Source organism: Solanum lycopersicum, chromosome 5 (genome assembly GCF_036512215.1).
Source record: "Solanum lycopersicum chromosome 5, SLM_r2.1".
In the NCBI taxonomy this organism is placed as follows: domain Eukaryota; kingdom Viridiplantae; phylum Streptophyta; class Magnoliopsida; order Solanales; family Solanaceae; genus Solanum; species Solanum lycopersicum.
This window is the reverse complement of record NC_090804.1, coordinates 309,134-323,441: the sequence shown is the minus strand read 5'-3', so window position 1 is coordinate 323,441 and position 14,308 is coordinate 309,134. Positions and strand designations below refer to the sequence as shown.

General features: G+C 28.7%; 2 protein-coding genes across 2 annotated transcripts; both read left to right on the top strand.

Annotated features, from left to right (window-relative positions):
- Nucleotides 1–3,503: 3,503 nt before the first annotated feature.
- LOC101244077 (polygalacturonase At1g48100) lies at nt 3,504–7,805 on the top strand. Its single transcript, XM_004239289.5, has 8 exons — nt 3,504–3,933; nt 4,329–4,457; nt 4,832–4,999; nt 5,621–5,662; nt 5,781–5,988; nt 6,718–6,799; nt 7,025–7,133; nt 7,207–7,805. The coding sequence occupies exons 1-8, from the start codon at nt 3,583–3,585 to the stop codon at nt 7,615–7,617; spliced, it is 1,500 nt and encodes a 499-aa protein (XP_004239337.3). The 5' UTR covers nt 3,504–3,582; the 3' UTR covers nt 7,618–7,805.
- Nucleotides 7,806–12,833: 5,028 nt separating this feature from the next.
- On the top strand, nt 12,834–14,037 carry LOC109120314 (uncharacterized). Its single transcript, XM_019213985.3, has 2 exons — nt 12,834–13,166; nt 13,575–14,037. Exons 1-2 carry the CDS (start codon nt 12,952–12,954, stop codon nt 13,876–13,878), a joined length of 519 nt encoding a protein of 172 aa, XP_019069530.1. The 5' UTR covers nt 12,834–12,951; the 3' UTR covers nt 13,879–14,037.
- The last annotated feature ends 271 nt before the right edge of the window (nt 14,038–14,308 follow it).

The window sequence follows — 14,308 nt, the reverse complement described above, 5'->3', positions numbered from 1 at the left end:
GATCTTCTATAAAATTTATGAATAAATTTCATTTAAATACTTAGCTACTCGTTTCAGGTAAAGTGCTTCTAAATTGTGTTAAGTTTATGACGTAAGGTTAAATAAAAGGGTAGCTGTGTTTCGTGTCAAATCTGATTTGCTTAATATTATGCATTCAACTTTAATACACATATTCTATGTTCTTTTTAGAACCATTTGCTTCCTTTTTTAATATTTCAAACTATTGAAAAAGTTGACACAGTTTTTTCAACAATATATTGATGTATGTCTCAGTTTGGAATTGGGGCATGCATGACATTAACATTAAAGCATCTTAAATAAATAAATAAATAAAATTGGAAACATGTAAATAAAATAAGTATCGATGTGGTGTGTATAAATGGTCCCTTTTGCTATGGCCAATCATTAATTTTTTTTTTTTTGTTGAAACTTCAAAGCCCAATGCAATTGCAACGATAAGAGTCCACTTGGTCCATACTGGAATTTGGGTTCAGGCCCAAAATTGTTAACGCATTAAATGGAATTAATAATTTTTATTTTTAAAAAATAATACTAGCAAATTTTAGTTAAAGAGTAAAGAGAGGGATAATTTTTATGTTAAAACTTCAGTTTTATTTTATATATTTAATATTTCGATTTTTGAACACATATAAAAGTATTAATCATCTTTGTCCCCTCCTTTAAACATGATTGCTTACAAGTCAATCTTTTCTATGATGCCATAAGGGGGAAGAAAAGAGTTTAGTGTTGATAGCAATTAAGTGAAATTTAGTTTCATAGTTTTGCAATCTGTTTTGGTGCAAGGCCTGTTGAAATTTAGTGAGTTAAAAGGATAAATGTTGTTGTGGACAAGGTTCTCTATTTTTTTCCATGATTATTAGTAAGGACGAAACGTCACCGACCTTACCAATAAGACAATAGTTTTGTTATTGCAGGCCAGTAAAACTTTTAGAATAATGATTTCAAGTGTTAATAATTAAATTATAGACTTAATATTTGTACATACTTTAGAATATTTTTAATACAAATATGTAATTTGAAGCAAAAGTTATTGAGTTGGTCTAATATGTATATGAACTTCTAGTTCCATTTTAGATATTAAGTGAGACTTCAATTAGGATAAAAATAAACAATTTGGAAAATAGAATAACCGCTTGCTTTACAACAACATTAATAAGTTTGTTTTTTCTATGGGGGAGGAAAGGCACTTTTACGAATTAAAAATTGGTCATTTATTAGTGGATAATGAATAGATTAATCTCAATTATAGTGAGTGAGAATCTTGGTACAACAGTTTGGTACTCTTTGCTAATGATAATGTTTCAAAAGTTATCCAAAACTCAAGCTTGTACTACTACTACTAATAATAATAGTATTAGTTAATAATATAATCATTCCTTTTATTTTTATGGTCATGATATTCGAATTAATTTTTACATTTTATGATTAATTTTACAAAATATTTATTACATTTCATCAATAATATATATCAAATAACTTTGTCTATCAAATTTATCTCCTTTAAGTTTGTTTTAATATGACCATTCTTTTTATTAGTTTAGTTTATTAATTAATTTCCACTATGTTACGCTGACCCTAATAATGGACAACCTTATATGTTCACACTTTGCATTAATATTTAAGACATAGACAGCTAAAAAATTTATCAATGACAAGGAGACACGAGGAAAAGAAGCTGCAATTAAAATTGATATTAAATAATTTCTAAATTATCAGGCCTAACTAATAATTGGGCACTCATAGAGACAAATTATTGTGTCTCACAAAAAAATATATGAATATATTTATTATGTGTATATTACTTTATCAACATTTTTAAAAATTAATAGCCTCAATATAATATAGTACAGACTTTTAGCTGAAAGTGAAGCTTTTCTAATTTTGGAGAAAGAAACGATCATAAAGGGGAAAAAGTTGAAGGTTTAGTTTATACACTGATCCAAGAAACTTTGAGTTGGTTCTCACTTAAATTGCTTAAAAAGAAAAGTGTTTGGGCTTATAAAAATGGGTAATAGCAATTAGCAAAAGTATGGGGGTTTAAAAAATAATTCTCATTTCGAGAACAGTTAAAAATCAAATCATAACTAATAAGACAATCGTCAGATTAGTTCATTGGCTTATTGGTATTGGGTTATCAAATTAACGGTTGGTGAACGAATTAAAATTTTATAGTTAACAGTTTATCCGTACGGAGACAGATTACTCAATTTTCTTATTGGATAAATTGTTAAGCCATTAAGAATTATCATTACCGTAAATATATTTGTTGAGTAAATACATATGTACATGCACCCTCATAATTTAGACTTTCGTACGTGTCTCATTGTAATTTACTATTACTAAATTACCAACTTAAGTAGAGCTAGAAAAATTATTTTGTTTGATGGGAGATCAATATATTAGTGAGTGAAAGTGAAAGAAAGGAGCTTGAAACGGTGGAGTCAATACACCTTCCGTTAATTTCTAATTTGATACCAAGCTAATTGGTAACATATTGATTGGCTAGTAGATTAGTATAATTAGATTTTGATATTCAATAATCCAAACTGTTAAGTATAATTATCCATGTGATCTGTCCACAGGTACTTATGTAAAACTAGGTACTCTCTTTTGTTAAATTTAATTATACCTAGTTTGTTAAAAAAAATAATGACACTTTTAAAAAAAAATTGACAGTAATTTTAGTTAAATTTTTAATTTCATACTTGATTGTATGGGGATAAAATTAGGTTTAGCAAATAGAGTTTGACCACACGATAGTATCTTCATTCATGCGTTGGTTTAAAACTTGGTATCAATGTCATGGGTGGCATGTGGACCTTTGAGCGAGTAGCCTTTAGTGATCAAAATTCACTAAAACTCCATAAATCACTTGGCCATTATATTGGAGTATTCATTCACATATATATGACAGGATAACCTTTTATTGTTGGTAATCATGAGGCTTGTTTGTGCCCTTTAAATAAAGGACATCCAATATAATCTTCACTTGTAATCCATAAATCAAATAACTCCATCGATTATCAAACTTTGATAACACAAGCTATTTAAATTTTTATCATTGTGTTTTACTCAAAATCTTATTCTTAATAACATAATTTGCTTGTTTTTTTTTTCATGAATTCATTCTTGCTCAAACCTAAATTGAAAAGAGCTTGATATACCTTAATTCACTTGTCATTACTTTTATTCAGATTCTTATTTTTGACACAATTTATTTTTTCTTGTAAAAATTAAATGAGGGAATGCTCGATCTTAATTCACTAATCATTATCCTTTATTTTTACAAATTTGACTATCATTGCAAACACAAAGAATTTCCAGCAAGCACCAATCAAATAATTAATTAATTAGCATGAATTAAAACATAATGATTATTGATTTATTAGGTACCATGGAACCCCTCTAAGCAAGTGAATATGGTCGGTGCGTAGTGAAATGATGAATAAAGAAGTTTTGTGAAAAAGTGAACCTTTAGACTGTATTGTTTATGTTTTGTTAAGAGCCACAAACTTTACACAATAGTGACATCTATTTAATAATCCATATTATGTACTTGGAATGGTTCTTCAGAGTATAATAAGGGGGGTGTCTATATATAGTGTCAATAACCACCTCAATTTCATCACTTGCAAATTTCAATATATGTTTCAAATGAAGAAGAATTATAGGCACACTTGCTTTATATTTCTTCTACTTATTTTTGCCACCACAATATCAGTTGATGCAAGGAAACACTACCATACCAAAAAGAGCAAAATACACCACAAACATAAGAAAAATAATGGAGGTGCACCAAATTGTTCAAGCTCTCCATTTCCATCTCATGGTTTTTACCCAACAAATGGATCTCCCATTTTTAATATCTTGTCCTTTGGAGCCAAAGGTGATGGAGTTTCTGATGATACCAAGGTAAATAAAAGCTAATTACAACTTCTTTTATATACTCCTTAATTGACTAGTACACAAAGGCGGATATATGATTAATGAATTTTCGACCATATATTTATAAAAAAGATAAAAATTTATATTATTTTAAAAGTGCAATAGATTTCAATGATCGAATACAAGGGATAAACCAACCTAAGTTTAAATTTTTCATCCAACTTTGCTATATATGAATTATACATATATTCCACATCTACCATCTATTTTCAATTTAAATGGTCAAGTGAACGAATATTTGAGTTAATTCTTCTTTTATATATATATATATGTTTAAAATATAAATCCAATTCAATCTTATAATATATTTCTTGTTTTTAATTAGTTCAAACTACTCATGGAGTAAATGTTCAATATTGTAGGCACTTGAAACAGCATGGGAAGCAGCTTGCAAAGTCCAAGGGGCTACTCTAGAGATTCCTTCAGAATTTCAATTCTTAATCAATCCCATTACACTTCAAGGACCATGCATGCCAAACTTTGTTTTTCAGGTATATAATTTTATATACTCCGTCAGTCAATTTATGTGGCATAGTTAAAATTTCGATAATATACATATCTCTTTTTAATATTTTAAATTGTAAATATTATGACTTTTATAATACTAATTCACACCGATAAATTAAAGACTCTAACATACTTTATTAATTTGTGCATATTAGCATCGTTCAAAGTTATTTTTGTAATAACATATGCTACATAAATTGAGACCGATGAAATAATATACTCTCTCTAACACCCATGCCCTAAAAGATTTCCTGGTCACTTGACAAAAAGTATATTCTCTGTCTGTTAAAAGTTCCTTTTTAATGATTTAATAGTTAGAATTGTGTTACATTTCTGATCATGAGTGGAATGTAAACAGATAGACGGAATTATTTTGGGTCCTCCAAAAGTAGGATCCTGGCCTAAATCCAGCTTGTTTCAGTGGTTGAATTTGAAGTGGATGCACAACTTTACCATCCAAGGTACTGGCACCCTTGATGGCCAAGGCTATAACTGGTGGAAACTTTCTCAAATTGACTTTTTTCAGGTTTGTACATTTCTACCACTTACAATATTACTCTAACTTTATTTTTAAAAAAATGTATATGTTGTGTGTGTGTGAGTGGGCGAGTAAAATCACCATTAGAGTCGGTGCAAACAATTCTCTTTTTCCCTTTAGTTTAGGGAAACAAAAGATCAATTTTTAGTTTTAATTTGTATGTAATAAAAATGTACAGTAATTTTTTTAAATTTATTATCAATATGTAGTTTATCTGGTGGAATTTATTCTTTTTAAATGACTTAGTTACATACAAAAATATTTTGTATTATTGATATATGAAAGTTAAAACGCGAAAATATAACATATGAAGAAAGATGCCTTGCGTGTTTTACTTCCTTGTGTAAATTTAAGTTGAAGGTTAATAAGTATCGTGATAGAATGGTAATTATACTCATTTATTTTTAATTAGATTGATTTCTTGGGTTCGAGCCATATTATATTTTTAATTATCTTTGTTAAAGAGTGATTAACCTTTTAATAAGAGATTTTCTTACGTGAATTCAAATTAAAGAGGTAAACTCTATCCACGTATGTAGTATCATTAAATTAGACCATTTTTGCATGTTAATAATCATATTCTTAATTCATTTCTTATTTATTTTACAGGTGATGAAGAAATCTAAAAACATTCCTGATATGAAACCAACTGTAAGTAAAATATGACGATCAGTAACTAATTAATTAATTCATTACAAATATATATATTATTATTAATATTCATATACGTGACTAGTGATGATTTCTTTTTAAAAATTTTTTTTGACAGGTTTTACGATTTTATGGTAGCTATAATGTGACAATACGTGATGTCAAAATTATAAACAGTCCTCAATGTCACCTTAAATTTGACAATTCTAAAGGGGTGAAAATCAACAATGTTACAATTTCTGCCCCAGAAAGTAGCCCAAACACGGATGGAATTCACCTCCAAAACACACAAGATGTTGAGATCCATCACTCAAATATTGGAACAGGTAAATTTTCTTTCATTTTATATGACATTTAAAAAAATGATATTTTTTGATATATCGGATCTTTTTTTAATTGTTATGCAACTAGGTTGTATACCTGGTGATGATTTATTAATAATAATAGATTTTTAAAAGAATATTTTAAATAAAATTTCACATTTTAATTTTTTCTTTTATCATATTTACTTATTTATATTTGATTTATCAGACTCTGAGAGAAATAATGAATGGACTTCAAGTGAAAAAACTATTATTAATATGACCGAATAAGAATCAACTTGTTACTTCTCGAATGATTGTTTTACCATCCTAACAAATAGAAATAAAGGGATAGAATTTTTTTATTTTTTTTTATAAAAAAAAAAACAAGAAGGCCAAGAAAGTAGAGTAGACTTGATATAGTTGCTACCATGTGCACTTCACATTTCAAGAATATTTCTAACTAATGGTCCCATTTTCATCCTCAGCTTTCAACTGATAAATTAACTGTCACTAAAACTAACTTTTTGTCACTAGTATATTAGATAATTTATGTACTCCAATTGTATCAATATATAAATACCTAACAAGTGGGAAAATTAACACCTAACTTTTATCCTTGGGTACACCACTAGTTAAAGTGATTAAATTACTCATGCAATCCAATGTTGTTGTCCACTATAGTAAAAATGAGATTATATATATGATTCTCTAATCTCAGAATTCTTCTAATTTTAATTAACTATTTACCAGGAGATGACTGCATATCAATTCAAACTGGTTGCTCCAATATACATGTCCATCACATGAATTGTGGTCCTGGACATGGCATAAGGTATTACTCGCACATTTGATGATATTAGTGTTAAAGAATGACAAAAAGTTTCATAATGAATGGGTGGACTTGGGCAATTCTCCTCCCTTTGAACTAGCTTTTGGGGCGTGAGTTATACCTAAGACCTAATTTTATAATTAGCTTAATTAATGACAAGTGATTATACATATCGAAAACAAATAATATTTATAATTATATTTTATTTTCATATTTTGATTATCACAGCCTAGGAGGACTAGGAAAAGATAAAAGTATTGCGTGCGTTTCAGACATCATTGTTGACAATGTGAACTTGCAAAGCACTATGTATGGTGCAAGGATTAAGACATGGCAGGTAGGTGTTAATTATATATAACAAAACTTTATCACATTAGTAATATTAATTAATTTAAATTGCTGTTTTGTAGGGTGGTGTTGGATCAGTTAAGAACATATCATTTACAAACATTCAAGTATCAAATGTTAAGGTACCAATCATGATAGACCAATATTATTGTGACAAACATGTGTGCAAGAATCAAACAGGAGCAGTAGCAATATCCAACGTACAATTCAATCAAATCATTGGAACTTATTCAACCAAACCAATTCATCTAGCTTGCAGTAATTCAATTCCATGTACAGACGTTGATTTAATTGATATTCAATTAAAACCATCGACGAATTATCGAGGAATTAATCAACTTGCTGGATTGTGTTGGAATTCTTACGGAAAATCACAAGCACCACTTCTTCCTTCGAGTATGGATTATTGTGTTAGAAGGGGAAGTGGATTTGTTAGAGGAATTTCAAGATCTCATGAACATGTTTGTTTGTGAATTTCTTTTTATATATAATTTCTAGGTACTATTGTAATTAATTTGTTTTTAAATTTTCTATGGTTCGTTTCGTCCTTCCCCTTATGTTTTTAATGGTGGAAGACACAAGTTTCTAGCTAGTTTAGAACTAAATATGAAGTTTTCTTTCCTTCTTTTTTAGATGAATTTTATATTCACCATTCTCCTTGTTTTTGGCTCTCATTAATTTCTTTTTTTTTCTTTTATAATTATCTGGCTTTTTACCTTGTTTTGTTTCACCCTTTAGAACATCCATCTCATTTTCTTTTACTTTTCACCTAACATTTGTGACTTCAAATCTAAACTTAATAAAAAGGACAAAAGAGTCATAAATAATACTTCTATTAGCTTATACTTTCATCACTTTTATTCGATCATTACCATTTTAGATTTCACGTCTTTAAGAAATTAAATAAGTTTATCATTGTATCATTATCTAGTGTTCTCTTAAAGTTAAATTTTCAATAAATGAACATGAATTAATTAATTTGATCACTAAAAATGCATTAATTACTTATTTTTCTATATTAGTCAAATTCATATTTTCAAGGCTAATAACTTCTGATGGTAAAATAAAAAGATTAATGTTATTTATGTATTAATTTAGTGAAATGACAAATATATCAAAAAAAAAATTAATAAGAATGATATATAAATAAAAACGAAAGGAGTAATTAACTTTTTAGAGCTTACGGGTCTATTCAACTATTTCATTCATTGCCTAACTTATTTGTGTTGTTACATGGCTAGTACTCAGGTGAATATATATATTTAATCTAAAAATTGCTTGTGATTTGGAAATACACTATTCTCTTGCTCATCTTGTATTCTTATAAAAAAAAATCATGTTGATTTGATTTGATATAATTTGATTTTCTTTTAAAAAGAAAATAACATTTGATTAAGTTGTAGTAAAACTAAATCGGATACCAAATTGAATTAAATAGATAAGTTATAATATACACACACTTTATTATTTTCTTTCTTACAAAAAAAAAATTTATGGAGGTGATTTGATATGATATAATTTGGATATTAGAAAAAAGATAGAAAATAACATTTGACTAAGTTGTATTAAAACTAAACCGGATACAAAATTGAATTAAATAGATAAGTTATAATATACACACATTTTATTGATAAAATATAGGATTTCTTTATTAATGTCTCTGCTTCATATCGAGTGTGTTTATAAACATTATCCATGATGTAAAGGTGCTTTACATTTTCCTTGATGAGAATTCGGTTATAAAATTTTATGAGGAATGATTAAAAAAATAAAACCAGTTTTAGTATGATTTATTGGATCTGCGCTGACGTTGCTAACTTTTCCAGCCAACTAACAGGAAGCACTCATTATTAATTTTCATAATTATATTAAGTAAGTACTTTCGTAGTATTTCTTATAACTTAATTATATTATTAGCAGAGGGCATAGTTTATTTTGTGGTTGAAAAATAAAGGTGGCAGGAGTTGCCAAATCAGAAATCCACTTAATATGTACCCCTATTTATGGGTCTATTGAATTAAAATAAGAATTAGTACCAGCACTTGCAAATTGTGCTTTATACTCTAGCTAGAACCAGGAATTTATATATGTTCCAAAATCCAAATTAAACTATATTGAGTACTATATAGTAACATAAGCCTTTCACTAAAATATAGTGTTAAAGACCTCTCTCTATATCAACGACAAATTCAAATTCAATCTGTAGGTATTATAGATTTGCCAAGGTTTAATTGTACATATGTTAATTGGTTTATACCGTGAAAAAGCCGTAAATATATATATATATATATATATATATATATATATATATATATATATATATATATTTTAAAAACAAGGGATTTTAATTTGATTATAGAGATCTTTCCTCGAATAAATGAGTAGATCTATTATTTACTTTTTCTTTAGTTGGTATATATAAAAAAATCTTATATCTCATTATATACATAGTATATATCTGACGGTTATTTTTAATTTAATTAATTTTATTTAGGAACTTTGTATAAAATTCTAATTATAGCTATCTTTGGTAATCTTTTAAATTACAGTTATATATTATAGACATAATAATAATAATAATTAAAAATAAAGGCCAATATCTTTATTCGCGAAGTTGAAATTTTTACTAATAAAAGAAATCTTAAAATCTGTCATGATCACTTGTGCTTAATTAATTACTAATGAGAGTTAATATAGTATTTTAAGATTATTATTAGTTAGTTCCACCAAAGGTAATCGAAGTTAAACACTTCGACAAGCAATCAAAATCGAAATAAGAGTTGGTGTGATATGTCTTGATTGGGTGATATTGAATTTTATTAGAAACATAACGTCTAAGGCGAGCTTAAATAATATTAACTGTGAAGGTGTTTGAAGACATTTTAAAACAATTTTAACGATATTTCATATTGAAAACTCGGGACTGGTGACATCTCCCACTATATCCCAAGTATATCACATACATTGTAATTTGCTTATCACCAAATATATATGAATTTATCCATGAAAATTTCTCTGTGATATACACATGTCATATAATAAATAGTGTCGATGAGAATCGCATATACACACAATATACAATATATACATTATCTTAGATGAGTTTTCACTTTTCTCGATCTTTAGGGAACCGGGTTAGAGGGACATGGGGGCCTTTCATTTTCAAATTCTTTTTTTTTAAAAAAGAAAACATTGTATTATTTGAATATTTGTACACTAGCTAATGGATAAATATGTTGAATCATGAGTTGCTACATATGACATGAGACTTATTAAAGTTGAGGTCTCTATGAAAATATACTTACCTAATGGTGATGTGGGCACAAGTAGTATAATTTCACAGAAAATTGAAGTGACATTTATAATTAATGTATGCATGTACTCCCTTTCAACAAAACAAATGATCGTCAGTATTTCTAAACACCACTTCAAAGTGGGATAATATTGACTCCAAGAATATGGTGTAGGCACATGTGGCATGCAAAATCAAAGGGCTAGAATGTATAACAAAGACCAAAGTATATATAGTGGTACTGAACTTAATTCCTACCATACTAGAGGTAATTAATAAGAAGACACCAGTGTCTTTGTGTCCCTTAATATTCCTGTTAATTTGTTCATGAACAAATATGATAGGCTATCCAACAAATATAGTGTTGCTTTTTCTTCCACTGGATCGGTTAGTTGCGTGATGAGACTAACTACTTGACATTAGGTTTTATTAATTAAAAAATTAACTCGGTTAGATCTGCTAGTTTTACATGTCCAGTTCGTCAAGTTAAGGGTATATATGAAACATTCATTGGCTAACAGTAAGGGCTCATAGCTTAAACAATAGGAAATTAAATAGTAGAGGAGTTCATACTTCTTGAAGCAAATGATACAGAACATATATATACTCCCTCCCCCCTCCGTAACAAAATACACTATATATACACAAAAATAATTATATGTATATATATAAACAATGTAATATACCATCAAAAAGGATTTGGATGAAACCCTCGATCCTTACTAGCTCCTTCCTGCATGTGTATAGCCAAGGAGATTATCTACATCATTTATATTAGAGGTCTACCTAGATCCAAAATGTAGCTCATGGTTATGTTTTCTAGTAAAGAACACCTAGTTGTTATTGCCTGATCGATAGCCCGTATATACGTAGTGTATAGTTTTGTACCTATCTACTTAAGTGATTGATGCAAAAGTCAATTACCAAAAAAAGAGTTTTTTTTTTGTCACGTGAGGATGATTAAACTTCACTTATTGTAATAAGCAAAATAAAAAAATTTTATCCACAATAACAGTAAAATCACAAATTTATTTTGTTGTCGCATTTAAGAAACTTAGCTTACCTTCTACAAAAGAAAGCTGTTCGGAGGGTAAGCAATTCCACTTTCAACTTCAAGATTGTGAGTTTGAGTCACCATGAAAGCAAAGATAGGTGCTCTTGAGAAAAGGTTGAAAAAACAACTTAACTATATCCATCATAACAATGTTAAATTTGTTATTCTTACAATAATTTGTATTTATGAAGTTAATGAACAGAAACATAAACAAGATGAAGCAGAAAAAATTTAAAATTGAAGAATTAATTCGAGTCCACAGAAACTACTGTGTGTCCTTAAGAAATTTAATCCCCTCATTGTACACAAGGTTATGGATTAATTTCTCCCAAGATAAAACGGATTAAACCTGTTAAAGAAATAGCGGTACCTCAAACTTCTTTAACTTCAACGAATTGAAGAACAGCAACAAGTCACACAGACTCAGTCAATCGACACTTTGATTTTATTTTGAGAGAAAAAATAAATGCATAGAAAGAAAATTTTCAGTGTATGAAAAAATCAAAAATTGACTTCCTAAGGAACATGTCTGTTCAGTGAAATTTGTTCAGATCCATTTTATCCAGAAAGTTGTGTCTTTTGGAAAAAATAACAACTTTTTGAAAAAATGTGTCTGTTAGGAAAAACAACTACTTTTTGGAAAGTAACGACTTTTCGGAAAAATAACAACTTTTCGGAATGTTACCGTTACCCACAAATTTATAAGAGATAATATTAACAGGATTTATTTGATCTAACAAAAACTGATTAAATAAATTTTCCGAGCCGAGCGACGACGGCGTGAGAGGGCATCTTCTTATCTCTTTTAAGAAGTAATGGAAGTGTTTCCTTCTATAAGGACAACAATTTCTATTTCTTTTGCCGATATGGGAGAAATGACTTTTCATTTGCATTTTGCAAATGTCTTTTCACTTTCCCTCCAAAGTAGTTCCCTCACTTTTCATATTCTCTCTTTTCTTTTCCCATTCACACTTGTTAAAACCCACCAAAATTAACTAAACATTACTAAAGTAGTATCACATTAATAGATAACTATTGAGTAAAGTTTAGTGACATTACTATTATATCATGTAAAATTTGATAACTCTAGTGTAATAATGAATAAAATTTTCAATTATTGTATTGAGCCAGTTTAGTTTGTGTACGACTTTATTATCATGCATGGTGCAACAAATTCATACCACGGGTAAAATTAACACATCAATATATGAGGAACAATTTTACCACCACGCTAAACATAAGAAAATTGAGGGTATACCTCTTTTCTCTCATGATTTTTCTATTTTAGTGGCTCTTACGATGCGATCTTTACTCATATATGTACACAAATACAACATTGAAAAAAATAATTCTGTTTACATTTCTATTTTTTACATCCCAATTCCAGCCGGCCTGAGAAAGAAAACATATATTAATTTCTCTGAGCCTAAGGGAAAAAAAGACAAAAACAAAACGAAAGCCATGGCTTCACAAAAATTGAATTTTTGTTTATTATTAAGCATGGCTATTATTCTTGTGATAACAAGGAGCAGCGAGGCTAATGGCGCAGTTCCGACGAGCCCATATTGTAAGATTTGCACTATACCAATATTGTGCAATAATGTTGTCAACGGTGCAACTAATTGGAAGGAAGCAATGGTTAAGAGCATAAATGCATGTATGGAAAATGCGTACAGGTGCGGATGTCAAATAAGCAGGCTAAATTAAATAGATTCATCTAAAAGTTATTCGAGTTAGACTGAAATTACTTAAAAACTAGTCATAATGATTTATAGTGGATATATCCCTAGTCCTGTTTAATAAATGATGCCCTATTCATCGGTCAATTTTTTTTTAAAAAAAAATTACCTTTGCAACCTATTTTTTTTACCCGATCCAACAACAACAACAAAAAAAAACCCTCTTTTATATAATAAAACCTATTTTGTGACTTTAGAAGAGGGACTGAATTTTTCAGGTGTGAAGGGATAATTTTTTAAAGTCACAGGAATTAAAAGAATCAAAAATGATAAATTCGTGAATATATTTGCCCTACCTAATTTTTAAATTGATCATCAAAGCTAAGACATAATTTTTGTATGCAGGATTCAAAATGTGACGAGTAGCATTCTTCCACAAATCACAGGGGTTGCACCACAAACAAAGACATCAATTCAAGATACATGTAAAGAGGCTATGGATGGTGCAGTAAGTGATCTTCAAGAAGCTATGAAGGCACTAAACAAGAATGATCCTGGAACAATGCTCACAAATTTAGCCTCTTTACATACAGATTGTGCTGATGCATTGGATCAATTTGGGATCAAGTTTTTACCGTTAAATAAAGTTGTTGGCCGTTATCTTAAGCATATGTCAGTTGCTCTATCTGTTGCTCAGGCTCCACACTAAATTAATTATCTTTTTCTTTCTCGATCGAGTAATATAATATTTTACCAAAGGGATCGCATTGAAATTGTAACAAATGTAAGGTAGTTTCAAGATTATTGAAACTGCTTCATCTTCATAAATTTATAAATGAGTACTATTACTTTCTCTCTTTTGATTTGATTCAAGGGTCAAAATGTCTTTTTCACTCTTATATATTATCGTGTGCTAAAATTTTGGGACACCACGACTTACTCTCATTTAATGTCTGCCTATAGATCTGTAAAATTGATAGGCCATTTCTTCCTTTAATTTTGTTTTTTCTTTCCACAATTCTATCTTTTTGTCTTGGGTACTGTTTATTGGAAAAGTTTTCTTATATACGTTCCTTAATATTCACGCACTTTTTTTTTTGAATAAGATCAAGTTCAACATTTATTGGATTATTATACCT